Raw genomic sequence first — 24147 nt, 5'->3', positions numbered from 1 at the left:
CGATGGACTAATGAGGAAGGGAACATGGGGTGTGAGGAAAATATTAGTTCGCTGCCAGTTCTTTGCTTCTGCAGGAGGGACATTATGACTTTACAGGCCGCCCACGCCGTATTTGGCCATGTTTTTCTGACTAGTCTGAGAAACCTGTTGTTTATTATTGCATGTAATGACTGCTTTTAGATTAATTCATCTCCCTCTCTATCTCCCTCTCTCTTGTCCATTTTTTTCCACCTCTCCTACTTGCCATCTGTCTCTTCTCCAGCCACCGATTTCGAGCCAGTGTTGTTTTCCCCCCATGTCACCTCTTGTGGCCATTTCCAGACCACATTTTTATACTTTCTCTCTAACTTTAAAACTTTTCCTACCTACACATAATGTAAACGAAGACAACAGAATAATACTTTTGTACAGTAAGTACTTTATGTGTTCCATTTGTAAAACATGAGCTACTGGAACACCAACACAGAGGTTAAGTAGAACTATAAGCCTTCAGACAATTAAGGCACAACAGTGCTCCAAATGCTCCATGTAACACTTTTGATTGCCATTACAGACCTGGAAAATAACAAACTATATATTCTCTCAGCAGAGTTCTGTACTTGAGTACATAGTTGACTGTAATGGTAATTCCTGAGTACTTTAAATCATAGTACCTTTATAGCTACAACCTGTAGGAAACACAGTTTGGCTATTAAACCTACAAAACTTTAAAAAACACCAACCACATTTGGTTATGTTAGAAATCCAAAACCCCACGGGTTCAATTTTGTGACTGATGATTTTGGTACTGTTGTAGGGATTTTCTTCAGATTGTTATTTGTGTCATTAGGAGTGTTGTTGGGACGGTCACTGGAAGTTTTGAACAAATCGTTGCTGGGATTGTTGTAGGAATAACTGTAAGGATTGTTGTTAAGTGTATCTAGGATTAGTGTTGGAACTGTCATAGGAATTTGAATTGTTGATGAACGTGTAGCGGCATGGTGGTTTAGTGGTCAGCATTTTTGCTTTGCACCTCCAACATTTGGATTCGATTCCTGCCTCAGGTCTGTGTGCATGAAGTTTGCATGTTCTCTCTGTGCTTGGTGGGTTTCCTCTGGGTAGTCTGGTTTCCTCTCTGACTCCAAAGACATGCAGATTAGGCTAATTGGCGTGCTCAAATTGCCCATAGTGTGTGTGTGTGCCCTGTAATCGCTTGGCACCCCATCAAGAGTACCCCATGTTAAAAAACGTAACACATTAAGGTTAAGAGTACATCATGTTAAGAGTGGTGTTTCGGCATGGTGTTTACAGTTTACTTTAAGAGTGTTGCTGGGATTGTTACTAGGATTGTTGTAAAAATTGTTGTTGGGAGTGTTTTAGGGATCGGTGCTGAGACTGCTCTAGTCATTGTTGATGAAATAGTCATATAGAGTGCTGTATAGTTTGTTACTAAAATTGATGTAGGCATTGTTGTTAAGAATTTTGTAAGGAATTGTTTTAGGGAGTGTCGTTGACATACCTGTAGGGTGTTTTATAGGAGTTATTTTTGGGAGTGTTTTTGGAAGTGTCACTGGAAGTGTTGTTAGGACTGTCAGGACTTGTTATTTGGAGGTGTTGTTTAGAGTTATGTTTGCAATGCCATTAGGAGTGTTGGTTGGGATTGTCGCTGGTTTTGTAAAGATTGTTGTTGGGAGGGATGCAGAAGTAACCGTATGGTGTTTTAAAGGGTTTGTTGAGAATGTTGTTTGCGGTGTCATTGTTGCAATAGTCACTTGGAATTGTTGTAAAGATTTTTGGGAGTGTAGTAGGAATTGTTGCTGGGATTGCTGTAGTAATTGTTGATGAAATTGCTATAGGGAGTATTGTGGCGCTTGGTAATGGGATTGTTGGAGAAATTGGGGTAGGAAGCGTTTGGATAGTTGTTTGAAGTGTCAATAGGAGTGTTCTTGGAAGTGTCCTTGGGAGTGTTGTTGAAAGTTTTGCTTGATTGTGGGAACAGCTGTGGGCAGTGTTATAGGGATTGTTCCGGGATTGTAATTGGATGTGTTGCTGGAACTGTTGTCATAATTGTTGCACTGCAGGATTTTTGCTAGGATTTCTGTATTGACTGTGAGTGGAATTGTTGTACAGAGTGTTGTAGGGTTTGGTTAAAGGAATTGTTGCTGGTAGCGTTGTACTGATTGCAGGGAGAAGCAACAGTAATGTAATGTAATGATCAACTTGTGCTTCAACAAGCATTTATACAAAACAACAAATATTGCAATAAAATGATATAGTATGCATATAATGTTTAGTGTGGCAACTATTCATACATGGGCATATACTGTGCATAGACTGCAAAGATACAGGAAATGTAATATTTTAAAGAGAAGAAGAATTAGGGATATTCTTTTTGTATGCTTTTGGTATTCGTTTGATTTCCCTTACAACTATAACTAAAAAGACGTTTGCACACTGAATACATAATACATATTTGCTTACATTTACTGGGATATTTTCAGACTAGTGTGAAAATGTCTGACTTTCACACCTCCAGCCTCAAGTTATTATATAATGGCCCGATTCTGAAACAGCTGGAAAAGGTGTGAAAAGGGTATCTGTTACACCACTTACACCATGTTATGTTTGCTCCATGTCTGATCGGGGCACTTTGTTTTTTTTATAAGGCCACGATGTCTCCCAGGTCTTAACGGGCCAAATCCCAGTGGAGCACCAGCATCATTGAAGTAGCAATCTCCGTCACTACTTGTCCATTACTCCACCTTTAGTACTTTCCCCTTTATCTTTCTCTCCGCTCTTGTTCTGTCTTACAGTTTCAACCTCAGTGTATTCACTCTCTAAATTCATCTTGGGAAGTGATGGCTATGCAGTGCAAGCACAGGTTACATCAGGGTTCACAGATCCACCAAAAAGCTGTCCAAAAAAATGTAGTCTAATTACAGTATATCTCTCTCACACAATATGATATAATTCTTCACTCAATATGTCAAAATGCCGTGTAAAATGCAGCAGTAGTGATGGAGCACAACATGTTGCTGAACTTGTTATGTAACTGCAACACTACCTACCTCATGTCCAGCCTGTGTTATTCTCTATTTTCAATCTCTCTCCTTCTGTCTGTCTTTTTCCGTTGCTCTCGGCCTGAATGACTATCTTACATCCCCTCACCTTCACGTCCAGTGTTTGGCTTGGGAAGGTGTGCGAGTGTGTAAACGCAGGCAGCTGCTGAAATATTTATCGATCTGTTTTCCTCAGCGTTAGCCTTTGTACGTTCTGTGTGTCTCTCCTGATCTCACATCAGCTTCAGCTGCTGATCCCTGCCAGAGACGGAGGAAAACGCTAGAGAAGAGACCGGCATGAGTTTTCTGCACCGTGTCATTCCACTGCACTCGTATTAAACAGGAATTGGTGGAACAACCCCCATTGGGATTTAAAGGTATTGGGTTGCGTATAGACCTCAGTCTGGCACATAGAGATTAAAAAAAAAAAAAAAGTCAATTTCTGGGTCAGACTTAGGGCATTTCAAGATTATAATGAACATAAAGAGTATGACAGCGTTGATCTGTATGTCCATATCATATAATATCAGGAAACCATGCGGCAAGGAATATGATAGAAGTAATGATTGGATTGTTGAAATATGTTTGAAGATGTGTGCAGTCCAAGTGAGTATTTAAGGGGATTACTTTTTTTGCAAGATTTAGTGGTTAGTTTTTTCTTACATTTGTCTTTAAAGGAGACCAAGTATGAAAATATATCTTTTGGTAATTTTTGGACAGTTACATATATCATAGTGAGTTTGTATGTGTGTGTGTGTGTGTGTGTGTGTACAAGCAAAAAAAAAAAAAAACGTTAATCTATATCAGCTCTGTCATTGCTAAATGCTAACGGCTAACCTAGCCTTCTTCAGCTTTAAGTTTCTTTGTTTTTTTGTAATGTTGTATCTTTCATATCGCTGAACACTGAATTCTACTCACTCACTCACTGCCTATACCGCCTGTAGGGAATATTTAATTTAAGTGTGTTTCATGATATTCTGTGTGCATAAGAACAGAGTGTTTTTCTTTTGTTTACCTCGACACACTGCACTATCAATAAACACATTCCATAGTCGTAAAACTGTTGAAGGCTCGTAAATGCAGAACTACTCCCAAGTTTCTTCACTTGAACATTCCAGACCAGATGTAAACACTCCCGCACCCACCTTTTTGGTTTTTTGTGTGTGTGTGTGTGTGTGTGTGTGTGTGTGTGTGCATACAGTATATATACTTCTGTCTCCCACAATAAACTTTAACATCTCACTGAGCACTGACTTGTGTGTTTCATTGAGGGGTTCCCTGGCCAGGCGAGACAAGCAGAATACAGGCTGAGCACTGAGTAGACAAAAGGGGGTCTACCAAAATTTAAGAAATCATTACACCGCCTTTTCGTGTGTACAGGGTCACGGGTGGCCTGGAGTCTATCCGAGGAGGCTTAGTGAACAAAACAGGGTACATCCTGGATGGGGTGCCAATGCATTGCTGGGCACAAACGTATACACTCAAACGTTCATTCACACATTACAGCGAAATTTAGCAATGCTAGTTAGCCTAATCTGCATGTCTTTGGACTGTGGAAGTAAACTGGAGTACCCGGAGGAAACCCCTCCAAGCACAAGGAGAACATGCAAACTCCATGCACACAGATCCCAAGGTGCGAATATAACTCTGGAGACTCTGGAGGTACAAAGCAACTAAGCCACCACTACTGAATATATATATATATATATATATGTATATATATATATATATATATATAAAATAAAAACTCTTACACAGTACACAGTAAAATGGTTTGCCACTGAAAACCCTTTAGGCAATTGTTTTGTCCATCTGAAATTTAAAGTTGGCAAAGCCACAAAAACAAGTGGGAAACATTTCAGAACATCCCGAATATTAATGGGTTTAAAAGGAGGTCCCCCCCCCCCCCCTCTTTTTTTGGTGTACATGTTCTGATTGGCTATGCAAATGCACAAAGGAAAAATCAAGCATGCCAGAATTCATGATATGAGTTGTATTTTAGCTGGAACATTAACACATACGGGTTTGATTCCAAACTCATTTATTCAGATGTCCATGTGGGGTTCCACCAGATTCCCTAGTTTCCTTTCACCTCCTAAAAACCTTCCAGTAGGTAGACTCTATACAATAAATTCCCACAGAATGTGGATGTGTATGTGGTGCCATGGTATTCGCGTTTTGCATCAAATGTTCCAGGGATAGTCTCTGCATCCACCTCAACTCTGGCCTAGATAAAGTGCTTACTGAAGATTGAGTGAGAAGCCTCATTTGCTTTTCATTTACCCCAAACTAATTTAAAGTGGTGCCAACTCAGATAAGGCAAAGTACTTTTTTACTTTAACGTTCCGTGATGTTGCTCTGATTTTGCTGTTGTTTATGGATGAGTTGTTTTGTACGAATTTACAATGAACAAAACGTGCCTGCAACACCCACAGCCGTATCTTCACACTCGGGTTTGCGAGTCTAAAGCACTGGAGCTGGCAAGATGTCAGGTTTCATGAAATAACAGGAAGATGAAGCAACGAGGAAGAAAAAAAATAGGAAGAACAGAGAATTAGACGGCTTTACTCTAGAGTAGAGAGCAGAGATGGAAAGGGGGGAAAAGAGAAAGAGAAGGGAGAGAGCAGAGAAGAGTAAAAGAGGCTCAGGAGAGGAAAGAGAGGGGTTTAAAGAGAGAGGGACAAGGGGGAAGAAAAAAAAGGCAAAGAGAACAGAACTGAGATGATATAACAGAGGAAATGAAGAGATAGGGAAGTGAAAAGGGATGAAGGCTGGCAAAGGAGGAAAGGAAGAGGAAGAGGAAGAGGAGGAAAGGGTGCAGAGAACAGTGAAGAAAATGGGAGATATAAAGGGGGTGTATGAAAAAAGGAGGATGACCAATAAAAAGGAGTGAAAGAAGAAAGACATGTAAAAGAGAAATCTGGAAGAGGATAATAAGAAAAAGATAAAGTGAGACGAAGGATAAATGAAGAAGAGGAAGGAGGACAGAAGAGCTGAAAGGAAAAGGGAGAATGTGAGATAGGAAAGCGGACGAAAAAGAAGGGACGAAAGGGGGAAAAAATAAAAGAGACAAGTGAGAGAGGATGAAGAGAAGACGGGGAAGGATTGGCAGAAGAATGGCGTAAGGGAAGAGGGTGTGAAAAATGTAAGGCAGAAACATGGGAGAAGATAACAATAGAAGACGGGGAAAGGAAAACAGAAAATCTGACAAGGGACATGGATCAGAAGCGGATGAACAGCCAAAGGGAGATGTGGCAAAGGATGATAGTGAGGAAGAACAGAACAAGAGGAAGAAGGGAGCAGGACGCTGCCCATCTGTCCATTCCGTACAGCTGTGCCGAACTCTCTCGACCGTTAAATACTGGAAAATCACACAAATTGGACAGTATACGCGGTATATCTCATCTAAAACTCAGAAACGAGCTCATTACAGCCGAATTACTCACAAGCACGTGAGTCATTATCCTGATTGAGCGGAGGTAAAAGTTTACGATGCGATGAACCGATTAAACTCAAGTCCTTCTTCCTGTATGCTTGTGAAACTGGTAAATAATATTCCTCCTGTTTAGCTCGGCATGCGGAGCTCAGTTCTGCCCGGACATTAAGCGCTGTAAGTTCACAGGCCAGGTTCATTTTCCTGACACAGATTAAGACTAAGGGGGATTTACTGTGCTCGGAATCTACTTATGGTGTAAATTATTTGGGAGAAGTTGCACAGGAGTGGTGGATGACAAAAAAAAAAAAAAAACATTAGAGCAAGTAGAGGGAAGGGGTACAGAAGGTAAATTATTGTTATAAAAAAGATCATGCATAAATGGGCTTCCGAGTTTTTGCATTTTAGGGGTTTGCCTTATGTGTTATACTACATGCATCATTTTGGGATAGTTGAGGTTTGAGGTTTGTGTTTCATATAGGAGTGTATTCTTGCTTTAAATATTAATAACTAATAATTTCTAATAATTTATGTCTGTTCCTTACATGGGTGCATGTTCTGGTATTAGCTAGCTAAACTTTCCTTCAATTTACGAGGCATGTTTAAGTCAAACCAGGACTTGTAATGACGTTTCTCATGTACGAAGACATAACAGGGGTTGACAGAAGACTTCAAGATGAGACATATTTAAATGGTAGAAGGCTGTACTGTTCATTTGTGAAATCTGGCGGGCCTGGTTGAGGTGGCTCGGAAACCACCTAGTCGTTCCTGTATACATTCTGTGAGTGAAAAGCCTGATCCTCGAAAATCGATAGATAACATGTGGCCAACTTGTGGAAGAAACACATCTGTATATGGGAAATGTTCACACATAATTCACCAACACCACTTGCACATTGCAAAAACACGGCTGGGAGTTATTGACACATCCACCGTACAGTCCTGACCTCACCACCATCATATTTGGGCCGTTAAAGGATTTCCTGGGAGGCCAGTGTTTCAGAAGTGAAACTACCTTGATCGTTTTTAATTACTTTTGCAACACTAGGATGAGAGTATTTTAGGTTTTTATATAGCGAAATTTAAGTAGTTTTTATGTAGTTTTAGAGATAGTTAAGCGAGGTAGAGAGTTTCATAAGGGTGTGTGTTGAGTACTACAAAAACTCGAGTAGCTCAGTGGTTAAAGCATTGGCTTAAAGCTTGGAAAGGTCCCATGTTCAAACCCCACAAAACCTAATTACCACTGTTGGGTCGGTTAAACAGTAAAGACCCCTATGTGCTTCTCTATGTGCTTAATGCAAGCAGACTTTTAGACCTAACAAAAATTACTGCCTTGACATTGTTGCAATACTTTTGATACTTGTAGAACAATTGGCGACGGTGTTTTTTAACAAACCTAGGCTTGTCTAATCATTTTTTTTAATCAAAGAAATTTTTATTATAACATTTTATTTGATTCACTCGTTCATAAGACACTAATGTAAATAAAATTATAGGAAATGCTTATTGTTTACTCAACAATAAACAACACAGGATGATAGATGACAGAATGTGATTAAAAATATTACATAAAATATAAATGATCGTAAAATATAAATGATTGGGAAATAAACCATAACATAAATTATAAATGATGGTAAGAGTTATAAAAGTGTAGCCTTGCATTAATAGCTGTCTGGTCTAAACACAAGGACGTTAAAAGTACTTCTGTAAGTCAGAGAAGGTCAGCCAAACGTTTTGAAAGTAAATAGAAATAGAAATGTAATGCTGTGCAGATAAGGCAAAGCAATGCAATAAATGTGGAACTATGGTGGAACGCGCAATTTTTTTTTTCTGTCTTGGGGGAACCACCACAACTGGGCAAAGTGCAATTTAAAACATTGAAAATATTATTTTTAAATGCCTGTCACTTACTCTCTGTACAGTATGTATACATATACTCATTGTGTACAGACATATTACTTAGTCAACTTTGCTTACTTATAGTCTACATATATATTTATGTAAATATGTTACTACACAGATATCCATATTCTATAGCCAGATTGTAATAGCGTACATTTTATACTGTTAGTATTCTATTTTTGTCTATTTTATTTAATTTTACCTTTTTTTTTTTTTTTATTCTGTTGTTACTTAATTTTTAACTTTGTACTGTCCACTTGCTCCCGTGGCAAAACAAATTTCCCACTTGTGGGACTAATAAAGGTTTGTCTTATCTTATCTTAAAATAATTGAAACAAATAAGGCAAGCTATTAAATCAGGTCAAAAGTAATGGAATTACTCTCAGTTAGCGTGTATCAGTGGTAGTTGTAGTAGATGCGTTGCACTGGCTGAGCTGCATTAGTGGAGGCTGGAGAAATTTTCAGCCGTTAAGCCTCAATTTTGATGGTTTCAGCTTTGTAAAGTTTGCTTTTTTTAAAGCTTAATAGGTATCATTAATTATTGTAAATTGAGAAGGTATTAGCAATTTGGGGCATTAGGCCTGATTTGCATTTCTTAACGTGTGATTAAAAATTAAACACAATAAAAGTCAGCATTACATTACGCTCCCTTTTAAATCAGGGGTAGCTAAGGCATTGGACTATGGTTCAGAAGGTCCAAGGTTCAAACCCTACGAACACCAAGTTTCCACTGTTGGGTCCTTGAGCAAGGCTGTTAACCCTCAACTGCTCAGGTGTATAATGAGATAAAAATGTAAGTCGCTCTGTATAATGGCATCAGCTACAGTAAATGTAATGTAAATATTAAGCAGTGGTTGGCCGCAATAGCTTATAGTAGCCTCATTATACAAAATGTGGCATTCATGCCAATCAAGGCATGTCTTTGGACTGTAAGAGGAAACTGGATAACCTGAATAAAACGCTCAAAGCATTAAAAATGTGAACCCCACAAATGCACAGACTGGAAGCAAGACTCAACCCCCTAACCCTGTCATTTTTTGATAACTACCGTAGTATAATTAAGCAATATCACGTGAGAGGGAGTGCTATTAGAATGAATATCAGCACAGCTGTGAAATTTTTTTGAGTAGTCCTTTAAATCACTTACTGTAAGTTTCTCTTTCTTATACCCCTTAGTTCACTTTAGAATATCAGCTCCAAAAACAGCTGGGTTCTGGAGTATAATCCCAAATAGTGATAAATGGAAAGCTAGTGCACTATGTAGGGTGTACAATCCCTAGGTCAACACATTATGTAGAGCCCTTGATCAAAGGATTGGAGATGTGTTTTCATGCTGAAAGTGCTTTTGTGACTGGTTTTGAATGTGGGTTTTGGCAGGCAGTTGCTCTCTCCTCTGTACTGCAGACCTTCTTCCAACCATGCTGGTGACCGACAGTTAGTATAATTAACAGTTATTCAAACACCTGAGACATGAAATGATAAATATACATAGTAAAACATCCCTGTGCTGTTACTGTCCATTATTACCACTCGTGATAAGGAGAAGGTGGTCTGCCCTCTGTGCCTGATAGTCCCAATAAAGTAGGCACAATGTCTTCCTTATACATTTTGTAGCTGGTTTGTTCATGCATTGAAGCAGCACTCAGCCATTTTCTATTACATAAAGCTTGTAGCTCCTTCTGATGGATCCTTTCTTTCCAATGCATAGAGTAGACCATGATCATAAAGTGCTTGTATTCGTATCATCTATTCATTAGGAGAGTTTATAATAGCTTGCACATTTCAGCTCTTGTGTAAACACAGCTAAATGCTAGATGACTGCCCTTCCTTTTACAGAGCAATTGTTTGCAGTGGTTCTTACTATAGGATCTCAATCCATAAGAAATATTTACCATTGTATACAGTAGGTACCAGGGTATTTTTCACAGTACCCTGGTAATCATTTGTTAATATAGTACAGGTACCACACTACGCTACATGGTTTTACCATGATTTATACTTTGGTACAACAGTAAATATATTCAAGTATGGTACAGAATGGATAGAATGTGTACTATGGAACACATGCAGTATGCTGCGAAAAATGTTATGCATATTTATGCACCATAATAGTAATATTCATATACAGTAGTATGCTACCACTGTATGTTACATTAATTAAATACCATAATGTTGAAACTCATAATATTACATAAAGTAACATGGTACTGCCCATACTATACTATACCAGTGTCATATCTAATATGATACAGGGTGCACAAACATATTATATTCGATACCTGATAAACTTTGGTAGCCACTGTAATACCCAATAAGTTCCATGGAATTGTGGCACACGCCATTGTACTACCAGGTTTGTTAAGGAGCTGCAATAATAATAATACACCATACAACAGATACAATATTACACAATACCAAGCAAAACCAAAGTTGTATTGGTAGGATCCTTTATCCTTTAAAAAAGGATAAATCCAGTATAATAGGACTATTTTTGGTCTGTTATTGCTTTACAACACTATTTTGTGCATAGCATGCAGTTGGAGACACAGCCTTTAATTCCTTAGCTTTCATTGCAAATGACTAACGTCTAGACGCTTTGTTGTGTTGCGTCGCTCCTGGTGTAAGCAGTTAAATCTTCCAAAATTACATCTCCGTGAAAGGTTTAAAATGTCTATGTATATCGAATATGTATAAAAATTTGTTTTTAATCTGTAAGAAATGGAAAAAAAAAAAATTTTGCTTTACCCTTAGATCCTACATTACAATCTGTTGCATGCACATATACTACATCTTTTAAAAAAAGAAAAGAAAAAGAATCCACTCTGAAATTATGCTCGTGACATTTTCATCTGCTAATGAGCTCATTATTCATGCCGTTATGAACTCACCCATTTTGAAGCATAGGCTACCTGTGGGATCTGCGCTCGTGTAATAAGTCAGAGTTAAAAATGACTGCAGTGCATGCCTTTCTTTAGCTAGTACTGCATCAAGCAGCAGGGGACAGACAGACAGACAAACAGACAGACAGACAGACGGACAGACACCACACAGACATATACACAAGGCTACGTGTAGGGTATGGCTGGTGTTAGCAGCTAAGTCTTTCCCATTGATTTGCAGCTGAGCACCTTGTCCTGTGTAACAAAGGGAAAAAAAAAATAAAGCAGGTTCCTGTTCGTCAAAGAGCGTACTTCAATCTGCAGCTCTAAATCTGTATGCACACCAAGACACACACATATATACACAACCCCTAGAGCAAAACTATTCCCTTTCGACAGTTCAATCCGGCGTCTCGGTACAACCTTATAGAGCAAGAATTTTTCCCTAGGTCCACAACTTATTATGTTCTCCCTATATGAGATTAACTATTGATACGAGATCGATGGAGGCTATTTGCAGCACGGCTGCGGCGTCTGATAAATATATAGATGTTCTCTCCCGGTGCTGGGTGCCCTCAGCTCTTTTATTGACTCGCACAAGCCCCCTTTCGCTGGAGGAATGTTTTAAATTCATCTTGCTCCGGGCGTCAAAACAAGTCCGCCTGCAATAGTGGCCATGTTCTAGATTTCTTCTATACATGCATGAATATACCTTATGGTGAGGATGAGATAAGAGATATATGTGTATTTGTGTGTAACTACATTTCTGTGCATGTGCCTTCCTCTCGTTTCCCTCCCATCTCTCATCTCTCATTTCTACCTCACTCCGTGACCACCAAAGCGATTGCTTTGCGCTCCACTAAATAAAACATGGCTCTCTTTTCACTTTTATTCGCAGAAGATCCTGTGCATATTCATGTACCCGACAAAGAGAAGAACGGAGGAGGAAGTGGGTAGTATTACAGTAATTAAACACGACGAACGAACCCATCCCACGCCACCAGCGACCCAAATTCGTTCCCGTTTTTTTTTTTTTTTCTCTTTTTTTTCTAATCACCGAACACTTATAATGACTGTAATTATATTAATGAATAATCATTGCACCGTGATCTCCGCTTATTGTCCTGGACCCAATTGCAAACCGAGTGGTCAGGATATAATGAGATAGGAGACTGAGATGTAGACCCGCTGAGGCATATCTCTGAGGCGAAACGTCAGCACTTTCAAGGTGACCTCAAGGTCACAGCTAAAAGCAGGAGAACCGAGGCTAAGGGGTGGAAATTCCCTGCCATGTGACTGTTAATCTGCTCTTTGTGCATGGGGTCATTTCTGTGATTTCTTCACGCATGCACTTTCCAAAGATGCCTTTAGTGTGGTTCATATTTCTAGGGTAACGTCTCGACCATGTTTAAAGCCCTGCATACAAATTTATTTTTATTACTTTTGGTTTGTATAGTGTGAAACCCGATCGAATAGCAAAAGCCAAACAAAAACATCAATTTAACCTTGATTTGGATTCAATATCACTCATCGCATCAATTAAGAACAGTTCTAAAAGGGGATCTAAGAGGCTTTTGGGTTCTTCATGATATCACATAAACAGATTAGAAATAGGATCTGATTCATGAAATGTTTGAGTATGAAAATATATAATTTAATGATCCAATGACATCATGATGTTCAAATTGTATGCTTTTGGTTGATTTGCTATTCCGCTCGCCTATGCCTAATGAACCAAACTAAAGTGACATATTTATTATAAATCTTGTTCAGAAAAACAGTATTTCGAAGAAATCACAAAGCAAACAAACAAACAAACTACCAACATTAAATAACTCATTTACATTTTTTCTTTTTGTTTGTCAGTCCAAATCGCCATATGAGTACCGCTCAGTTCTTTGGTTCAGGTTAGCCAAAAAAAAAAAAAGAATACACAGTATATTTAGTTCCCTCCCTGAAATCAGATCGAATCAAATCACTTTCTCACCGCAATCAAACCAGACAGTGTGCTGACACTGAATCAAAGCAAAATTTATACTTTTAATCCATTTGCGCCTTACATTGACGGTACATGTGTACTAACTGGAAGTAGCCACATGGCAAAAGAAAAGGGTTAAATTTGTACTAAATACACAGTAACTTCGCAACATAGCAAATTGATTTAGATCATACGAGTCTCTGCTGAACTTTGGAACGCATTTTTAAATAAAACGAATTTTGTGGAATTTGGCTCCGATTACTTACGTTATACTCCCGTTCCGGGTGACAAACTTCACAGTCGGGATTTCAGAGCAGGAAAATTTATAACAATCAAGACATATTGTAATGTCTCCATAATGCACCTCAGTTTTGATTTAAGACAGACATGAAAAAATCTGAACTATCCCTTTGGGTTATACGTTGGGCCTAAAATCTGCTTGTCTAATATTTCACAATATTAAAATAGATTTGAGGCAGTACTTTTTTTTGTTTTCTTAACCTTTTAATTCACTGTTTATTTTCTGTTTTTGTTACTCCAAATATCCAAATATCCAAAATTGCATTTCTGTTTGCTCTGACCTTTTGCTTAATTCAAAACACACAATGTGTTTAATTCAATTTCCTGCAGTTTATTTGATTCCCAGTCTAATTGCCGCGGTTGGATCGCAAGATAGAATTTACTCCGACGCAAACAAAGAAGTCAGTCTGGATATGAGTATGATTGCTGAGTTTTCACCTGCCTAAAGAACCACACTGAGCGCGAGAACACACCAGGGTTCCTTTTAAATGAACCTAACACTGTATAAGTGAATACACCCTCAAGATTTCTGACTTTTTAAAATAAAGATGTGCATTCATTACACATTGTTCGCTTGCCAAAACAGCACCTCATATAATAACCCAGGTCTGAAAACAACGCAATCTGTTGGTCTTCAGTCCAACAGGTGCAAGGAGTGTGTGCAGATCTCCAGGCATCCTGCCCGGGCACTGCACTCTGCTTTGGCTAGGGTGCCAAGCACCATCCCTTCGCCTCCTGCCTTGGATTTTCAAGCTGACTCGCAGTCCAAAACTGCAAAGCTAAGAAGCGACGACACACTCTAGATACAACGGATGGAAGATAAAGAGCACAAGGAAGCCTGGAACATGACGCAGTTCAGGCGGCGTGGATTTGACAGGCGAAGGGAGGGGTTGTGGGTTTAAACGAGGCGGCATCTGTTGGGGTTGGCAGCATACGCCATCCCTCTATCCCTCCTATCCCTTCATCCTTCCATCGCTCTTTATCCGTCAGCCAAATTTGCCGTTCCAGTTTCCAGTTGAGATGCCAGGCTGGCTAACATGTTCTACATGTGCCGACCCCACTTGTATTTTCCATATGTCGTAGAAAGAAGCCATGTTATTGGTGAAGCACTAATTCACAATCAACCCAGCAAGAGTGCTTTTCTCTTCAGTGAGTAAATTCGGTAAATAGGGAAAAGATTTCTAATCTGGTTCCTGAAGTATTGGCGGGCCACCATTAATTTAATGGGATGCCTTCTCAGGGGACTATAAGAGCATCCGGTTTCTTCCTGTAATGTTTAACAAGGTTGAAGAGGAGCTCGGATACTCCCCCGTGCAAAATCCTTTATTATTCCAACCATCTAGCATAAGGCTATAGAGCATGGCTAATTTTGTTCTCTTTGACTTTTAGCCACAAATGGCTGTAGCATCATCAGCATTTAAACTTGCAATTTCGGAACAACAAGCCTCTCTAGACACTTTTCTGTTGGGCTCCACAAGACAGGCTGTAAGATTCATATCTTAAAGATGTGCACATGTGGCAGTATATGAAATAAAAAAAAAAAAATTTGTCTAAAAAAAAAAAAAAAAAACTAGAGCCCCCAAGAGGACGGAGAGTAATTTTATTTAATAGCGTCCCAATGGACCCACCATTTTGAGGATGGTAATTTTAGTAATTTTTTCATAATATCCATAGTCATTTTGTTCTAAACGGAAAAAAATGAAGACATTTTTTCTTTTGTCTAAGAAAATTTAAGTAGTTTTTCCAGCTGTTTCAGGGAGGTCCAGAGCTTTGAGTCATTGGATTCATTACTCATTTAAAATTTTCATGTGCAATTCCAAGTGTAATAATTGTGGATTTCCATTTTGTCTGTTCAGTCCAGTTATTAAAATTAGCACCTGGCTATACTGAAATACTTTTCAAATCTCTATATTTAAGAGTTGGGTGCGGGATTAAGTGGAATTTAACATAAATAGAAAAAAAGCTCACTATCATCGGGCTCCTAAATGGCACCTTAAAGTTATCTATGGAAAGATCAGCCAGGTGAAAATAGTAACACTGACCAAAATGTGTAAGGGGATCTTAGAGCTGTGGAGCCACTGGAGTGGTAAGAGGCCTCAAATCAATATCTGCTAGGTTCACATCTGAAACGGTGTAGAAATTACATTACGTAGCCCTCGGTTTCTGATAATGCTTTCTCTGAAATTTATTTATTTAAATTGGGGGGTGTGGGGGGGGGGGGGGAGGGGGCGTCCAGTTTCTAGGTAGCAAGGAAGTCCAATAACATCATGCTGTTTTGCAAATTACCAACAGTTATTAATGTATTAATGAAAATGTTTTATATATAATTAAAGTATTTTATTATGAATGTGCACCAGGACAATAATAATAATAATAATAATAATAATATTCTTGTTCTTGCAAGAACAGTATTGTCAAGTGCATTGCAAAACACATCAAGCTCCATGATGAAACTGACTCTTGTGAAGAACTTTTTAGGAAAGCAAGACCAAAACTTACCTCTACTGTAGAGAAGAAGTTAAATTTGGGGGTCACCAATCTCAGAAATCGCCAATTAACAACCAGCACTTTAGATTAGAAGCTTTATGAATACTATACAGATCATGAGTACCAGATACATTTCAATATCAACTACTTAAAGGAGATTATTGCATATTTAGGACGCCTTTAGCATTATCATCATCATCTATCTAAACAGGAGAGATCATTGGATTATAAGGTGTGTCTAAACTTTTGACTGGTAGTGTATATTGACTGCATATAAGCCTTTGAGTCTTGTTAGTTCAGGGACTGCTGTCAGAGCGGATGTTATAATCACCAGTACTCCGACTGAAGAATTCAACAGCGCTGTGGTACAAGTCATATGACACACCTCGTGAGATGTGATTATATAATTTCATACATAACTAAAGGCTTCAATATCATAGTGGCATATTGCAAAGTCATAGTGCTCCCCTCTGAATGCTTTCTACCTTATAACTCTTAGTATTTTTTTTTCCTTTCTTTTTCTTTTTTTTCTCCACCTGGAGTGCAGGTGGTGCGTCAGGCATCAGCCAGGAGAGCGGCTTAGATGAAACCATTAATAACATAGCTGGGAAATGGCAGAGGGAATCCACAGGTTTGAATAATGACTGTATCTCGAGGCAGTCTGCGGTGCCATTGTAATACATGTGAAAGTGCAAATTCCCCTGTCTTGTTAGAATCCTTCTTCTGGTCACTAGACTATGCAGTGCTAATGCAAGCTGACTATTTGACCTGTTTATAGGAATATTCCAGGATTCTTTTTTTCTCTCTAGTGTGTGTGCCTTTCCTGCTTAGAATTTCACTATATTTCATTGAACTGACAGGATTCATTTACTCAAAACTCACTTAAAGTGGAGGCCTAAGGGCAGTTCATCAATATTTAAACTGTAAATCCAGAGCATTGTGGTATTCCGAAATCAGATTGGTCAACAGCAGCTCTTATAATAGTCCTGGCTTTAAAGTTTATATTAAGGCAGTAGTTTGAATTGCTTTTTGGCATTGCTAGACATAAAGCTCCCATAACTCAAATCACAAATTCTATTTTTCCTTTGTATTTGTGAAATGTGCTATACAACTCAAAGCCTTAGGTTGAAATAAGATCATGGGTATCATTTACAAAACTTACTATGGTTCCATCATGGTATCATGCATCAATCCCAATTCTTGTTCTTGGCAATTGCGTAAGGACCGGGATCGAAACAAAACAAAAAATCCTTCCCATTATTCATTCATTCTGTATATCAATTATACTCGCTTGCTGGAAGCCTGGAGTCTATCCCAGGAGCCTTCGGGGCATGAGACAGGGTGGTCAGGATGCCAATCACACACTACGGGCATTTTTGCAACGTCAATTAGCCTACTTTGCATGATTTTGGCCTGTGGGAGGAAACCAGAGTGCCTGGATAAAACCCACCAAGTACAGGAGGAACATGCACACAGGCGCAAGGCAGGAATGGAACACACGACCCTGGAGATGCAAGGCCACAGTGCTAATCACCATGCCACCATATGCTCTTTTCATTAGTATCAATAAGAGGAGCTTTTTAAAAGTTAAATTGGAGATTTTAGGGGGGCAAATGCCTGTGAACAGAAGAAAGGAAGGAGTCTTCAGTAGTAAAGACTTTCCTTTGTCGAACAAACTTCAGAAAATCAGTAAGGGTTTGAGTCTTTTGGATGACATGAAAGCATTACAGAAGAAAAACTAAATTTTTATAGCTGCTATAACGTGAGTGATAACAGGAACTTTTTTGTAGACACTCTACAACATTAAAGTTGAATTGGTTTAAAACCGTATGACAGGTTCTTCTTTAATTAATAATAAATGTAATTATTTGCCAATTGCTCTGATGTATGAGGTCTAACAGCATAAACTTCTGATGTCTTCTTTAAGAACGATTGCATTGAAGGTCAACCGCCCTAAGATTTCTTTAGTAAATTAAAGATGTAGTCAAATTATATTGAACAAAGTCAGAGTATCCGTTTAACAAACTTGCATTGAAGTAAATACTGTAGATAAGAAGGTGCCTCAAAACAACCAAGGGTGCTACTCATCGTGCAAAAAAAAATCCATTTTTGTCTCTTTCTTAAACTCAGTTGTGTTTATTTCTGTTTCATGGTGCATGCTGACTCAGCCCTAGAGTCTGTTTTTCTGTGGGTGATGAGAGGTCATTGTAGGTGAAGTGTTTTCCCTGCTTTTCCCCCTTCTTTCATTGCAATATCCAAAAACTAATAAAAAAAAAACAAGAAATCGATATCTATAAATAGATATATACAGGATATGATGTACAGTACATTGGATGTCGTCTTGGCATAAACATTTGTCCGCTGACTGAGAATAAAGAAATGACAGTCTTGTTTATATTTGATTTCATGTACAGACTATGGGATAATCCTTTGAAACCATAAAATAATAAAAGGAAACCACAAGGTGGTATGTTGAACATGTGAGTTAATATGCTGAAGCCATGACATATCAAATGATACCCATGTGATGAGATGATATATTGTGACTCTATGTTAAAGATAATAACTTGAGGTGATAACATATATATAGAGTGGTGAATGAGATTAAACTGTATATTGAGTATATTGATACCAAATAATGATAAATTAAGGTAGAGATAATATACCTAGGTGATGATAATATAATAAGGGTGATGCCTTAGAAGTGCATTGACGCGCTCTTGTTTCAAGAGCCAGTCTGTTGATATGTATCCAAAATTAATATTCCTAAAACTAATAAAACTAATATTTTCCCATAACCTTTTCTACACGGCCACTGCGACTGAATTTTTCCAATGCAGGTTATATTTAGGCAGTAAGATATACTGAAGTGATGAGACACTATATTGAAGTGATGAGATAATATATTAAGGGGATGAGATAATATATTGTATAATATCTATTGTTTAATATATTGATAATATCTTGAGTCAAGGAGATATATTTAGGTGATAAGGTAATATATTGAGGGGATAAGAAACTATACTGAGGTGGTGAGATACTATATTTAGGAGATGAGATAATACAATATATTAAGGTGAAGAAATAATATATTGAGAGACGAGATAATATACTGAGGTGATGAGATAATATATTATGGTAATGAGATAATACATTGAGGTGATTAGATATATTGATCTGATGATATATTATTTAGAGAAAATGAGGTATACAGAGGTGATGAGATACCATATATAGGTAATGAAATGACAAACTAAGATCATGAGATATTATATTGAGGTAATGAGACAATATACTAAGACTGTGCGATATTACATTGAGGTAAGGTGGTATATGGAAGTGATTAGATATTATATTTTAATGATGTTATTAGTTATTATACTGACAAAGGATATATTGAGGTTATGAGATATTATATTAATATTATATGATAATAGGACAATACGTTGAGGTTTTTTTTAGTTATTCAAAAATTACTATCTTGAGGCAACAAGGTGATCTTCTAAGGAAGATAATATATCAAGGCGATTAGATAATATAATGAGACCACGGGTTCATACTATATAGAGGCAATGAGATAATATAGCAAGGCTATGAGATAATTCTCAAGGTAATGAAACAATATATCAATGCCACAATTTGTTGTGTTGTGGCCGCGAGATAGCAAAGTTGTGTCTGTTGAGATACTTTAAACATGGCCTCCAGGAGATTTGATACAAGAGAAAAACCTACTTCAGAAGATTTTCCAATCCAGCATTCGCCAAAGCATTGATTTCTGCCATGTAGCGCTAGTAATAAAGTCCTAATTCTAAGTTTTATGTTTCAGACGTCATGGCATTGGCGTAGACTGTACCTTGACTCATGAACAAAGCACACGTGTCTCCGTGCTGGAAGAATTGAAGTGCTCTCACCTGTGACATTTCCTCTGCATGCTCACTTCACTGCTCCATGCTCATAAAAAAGTTCAGGAAATTTGTGGCACCTTGCGCTCATTTGACCGTGACAACGATTGCTTAGTAAAAGAATGCTGGTATTGTCACATTGGTATCAGTATGAGTGATAAGATCAATAATTTCAATTCTTACGTTCCACTGGTGACAATGGTCAAATTGAATATCTGTGCGAGTCAATCATGTTAAAATGCAGTGCGTGCCACAAGCTAAGTAGTTCGTACCCACAAACAGATCTAGATTGATTCTCTATTCATCTGTGGCCACACCTCATTAAAAAATAACCACATGGTTACTTCAAAGGCTGTAAATGTTGCAGTACAAACTAAACAAAGAAAAGCCCATGTGACCCAATGTAACCTTACACGTTTCCAATAAACACAATCCTAAAATCCCATGTTAACAGCTCTTACATTAAGCCCGCCCTACCAGGAGAGCTTGTAATTACGTGCTGTGTTGTTTATCCAAATCCAGTTTTTACACACTGACATTCAATTAAATCTTCATACAGTCGACTTTATAATAACTTTATTTATTTGATTTACAACATTACCCTAAAAAGACATGGTAATGAAAGGAAACCTGTTAAAACAAACATAAAAAAGGTAAAAGCAAAAAAAAAAAAAAGATAGAAATTCAACAACAATAAAAAAAAAAAATACAGCAAATCAAGATCCAACACAAAGAAAGTCTTCAAAGAAATGAGAAAATGATCGGATAATGATGTGATGATGATAATAATAAATGCAAGAATGATTAAAACAATGAGACACAGCAGACGTTTATTTTGCTTGCTGATTAGTATCCTTAATGAGATATTCATGATGTGTAGAGTTAAATCTTTACTAGTGATCACTGAGAATTTCAAAAAGGAGAGGCAAAAACAACAACAATGTATCCACAGAAATGACTGAAATAAATTACTGGTTAATATGAAATGCGAGCAGGATCACATGGAGTGACAGAGAATTCCACTGAAACCTTGTAGGGAAGCCAAGTGGACAAAGGAGTCTCCATGAGAGCAATCTACGAGAGCTGGCATGCTAACTTGTTTCAGGGGGAAAAAAAGCAAAGAAAGACACATCTACTTAAATAAAAGGTGTGTTCACATTTTAAACATGTACAGTAATATTATGGTTAATTATAACAGTGCTTTAATTAATAAAAAAAAAAAAATCCTGATAAATTAATCTGACCCATAACGTCTGAGTTCACATCAATTACAGGTTAACTTTTTTTTTTTTTGCTTTATTTGACATTGAAATTAAAGCTGTTCAATTTACAGTAAGTGAATAATCAATCAAGCTCAACTCAATAATAAATATAAGTGAGCATTATGATGTTCACCACTGCAACAAACATGCCTTAGGTATCCAGACAGACTACAGTGCCACATCTGGTCATCCTTCTCAGGAATAGATGCAGTAGAGGATTGTGTGCAAGTGACAACAATCCAGTAAATCAGGTCGATGGATACTGCCCACCCTGCAGATAACCTGGCAATTACTTAAGGGGTTGGGTTGCCAGCTTGACGCCCAATTGTCATTCACAATACACAATTTGGGAACGCCAATTAGCCTAACCTGCATGTTTCTGGATTGTGGGAAACCGGAGTACCCAGAGGAAACCCACCAAGAACGGGGAGAACATGCACACAGACCCAAAGCGGAAATCAAGCCCCAATCCTGGAGGTGGAAGGCGAAATTGCAACAAGGTTGCATGTTTAAAATCTACAGAATCCAAGGGTAACCATGTTGGGGGTTCACAGTTGTAGTTATTGATAGGGAAGACAGTCAAAATTGGCTGGTGGGTACAAACTGACAAGTTGACCAAAAATGAGAAGCTGAATAAGAGTGACTCATGTCACACAACCTCAAGCATTCAGACAGATCAGAATATTTTCCAGACACTGAAATGGTACAACATGTTCATATCGAAGAGACAACATACTCTTGTCTTCCCTGACACTAGCCAATTGTGTGCATCTCTGGATTCATCTCTGGATTTGTAATGACAGAACGTTTCATGGAATATAACTGATTATATTTGCAAGCAATAATGATCAGGCCCAAACACCAGTGAACCAATTTTACACTCTGATCTCGAGATCATATTGACCTTGTTTGGTGGCGATTATATAAATTCACTAGGAGGAGTATATACAAATTCGCAAAATAACTGACTTTCTGTTGTGTAAAGCCAATGACATGAAGTGGGAAAGTTGTTCAGCTTAATGAGGTCTAAATGTGTACCAGGTTTCGCATGTATACATGCAAGTGTGTATGAGCTATGCAGCAAAATCTTGTGTGTGGGCCCCGTGCCACACCCAGGGCCGAGACACTCAGGTGTCTTAATGGCAGCAGATTCCAACCTGTGTGCTTTGAGCATGTTAAGACCCTTCCAAATGCCCTAAAAATCTGCAAAAAAAATATTTAAACAATAAACAATTATTATATTACACTATGATGTGACAGAGCTGATGTCTTAGTACTGGGCCCTATTAATCCTTAGGAAACTAGATGGACCTGATGTCATAGTGCTTGAGCCATAATAATAATAATGTGTACACAAAATTTCTGGAGACACCACCTAAACCCATAAAGGCTCATGAAGACAGACTCATCTATAAGTTACTGGTTTGTGTAAAAGGTTCTCAGGTGTGGGTGTGGTTTAAATACATATTTACATAAAATAAGTGAATACAGGGGCGTGGTTTGTGACCTAATCAATAATTAAACAGCCCTCACCAGGACAGATCACAAGATTTATCTTATTAACTTTTAAAATAATGAAATAATAAAACAAATGGTTTTACTCATTAGTTTAATGCTCTGTTTTATCAAATGATGTGAAAAAAGTTAAATCTGTGAAAGAAAAAAAAGAAGAAAAAAAATCCTCGTATACATAGCAGAGGGAGCGCGAGCCGCAGCGCATTAGTATGCGACTGGAGAAGCGCACGAGCTGAAGAAGCAGAGCGCGAGACGAGACGCGCTCCAGAGAGAGAGAGAGAGATGGAGAGAGAGAAAGATGGAGCGAGATAGAGTGAGAGAGAGAGAGAGAGAGAGAGAGAGAGAGAGACATGCATTCAGTATTTCCAGCACGCGATCCTTTGCGACTTACCTTCAGGCAGCAGCGCCAGCAGCAAAGCGGTGAAGATTGAGATCGCGCGCATCATGTTTACGAGTTGCACCGCGATGCAATTCAGCAGGTTGTCCTTAATGTTTGTTTTTTCTTTGCAAGAAAGACAGAAAATGCATAGAGCGCACGACACGCGCTCCTCCTCTCCCTTGATCTTGTTTACTTGTTTACAGATGTTCCAACAACAACAACAAAAAATGCAATTGTCTTGGATGCAAAATGTCCAGGGTTTATTTTTTTTTGTAGTAGTATTTCTCCTCCTGCTCCAAAGTGACCCCTCAGGAGATCGATATCCCTCATGCACAGCGCATTCCCGCACCAGATGAAGTAACGAATTGAAGAGAAAAATAATAATAAATCACGGAGCGCGCGCTCTCACTGCTGTGATCCGGACTCGCTCTGTCTCTCGGAATGCGGCGCGAGCTCAGCGCGACACTACGCGCATAGTTAGCGCGAGCCAGAGTCTAAAGCTGAGCCCCCCGCACGCGCTCTGATTGGCAGCTCGACGAGGAAAAGCGGCCGGTCCACTTTCTAAGCGCGGGGGCGGGGCTCGGAGGAGTCGAACTAACCAATCAGGAGGTAGGAGGGGCGGGGTTGAAGACAAGAGCGAGAACAGAATATTAAAGTGATTTATAGGGAAAGTGTGCAGGTACTGCGGTATTCCTCCTGACAGTGTGTGTGTGTGTGTGTGTGTATGTGTACGGGGAGGGAAACACACTCAGTCACACACGTGACACGTAGTAGTATTTTTTTTTTATATCGGATGGGGAAGAACAATAAGAAGGAGAGGCTGTAACATATGACAAGTTTCATTTAAGTTCAAATGTAAGTATAAATACTTCACAGAAGAAATACAGCATAAATGGGATAATCTTTTACACACATGTTAAGCGGATTAGCGCCTTGCACCTACAGGGTCCGGGTTCGATTCCCTCCTCCAAATGGATTTTGCATGGTCTCCCCATGCTTGGTGGGTTTCCTCTGGGTACCTCAGTTTCCTTTAGTCTAAGGACATGCAGATTGGGCCGTAGTGTGTGTG

At 38.5% G+C, this 24147-nt stretch overlaps 1 protein-coding gene across 1 annotated transcript in view; it reads right to left on the bottom strand.

Annotated features, from left to right (window-relative positions):
• iglon5 (IgLON family member 5) overlaps positions 1-23463 on the bottom strand; it is a gene marked incomplete at its 5' end in the record, with an annotated part of 163740 nt that extends 140277 nt beyond the window's left edge. The window contains one exon of the mRNA XM_053487385.1: positions 23091-23463. Within this exon, the coding sequence (XP_053343360.1) occupies positions 23091-23463 (373 nt within the window). The remainder of the gene's footprint in view (positions 1-23090) is intronic.
• Between the last annotated feature and the right edge of the window lie 684 nt (positions 23464-24147).

Source organism: Clarias gariepinus, chromosome 26, assembly GCF_024256425.1.
Source record: "Clarias gariepinus isolate MV-2021 ecotype Netherlands chromosome 26, CGAR_prim_01v2, whole genome shotgun sequence".
NCBI classification, from domain to species: domain Eukaryota; kingdom Metazoa; phylum Chordata; class Actinopteri; order Siluriformes; family Clariidae; genus Clarias; species Clarias gariepinus.
The sequence above is the reverse complement of the archived record's forward strand: the minus strand, read 5'-3'. Positions and strand labels throughout refer to the sequence as shown.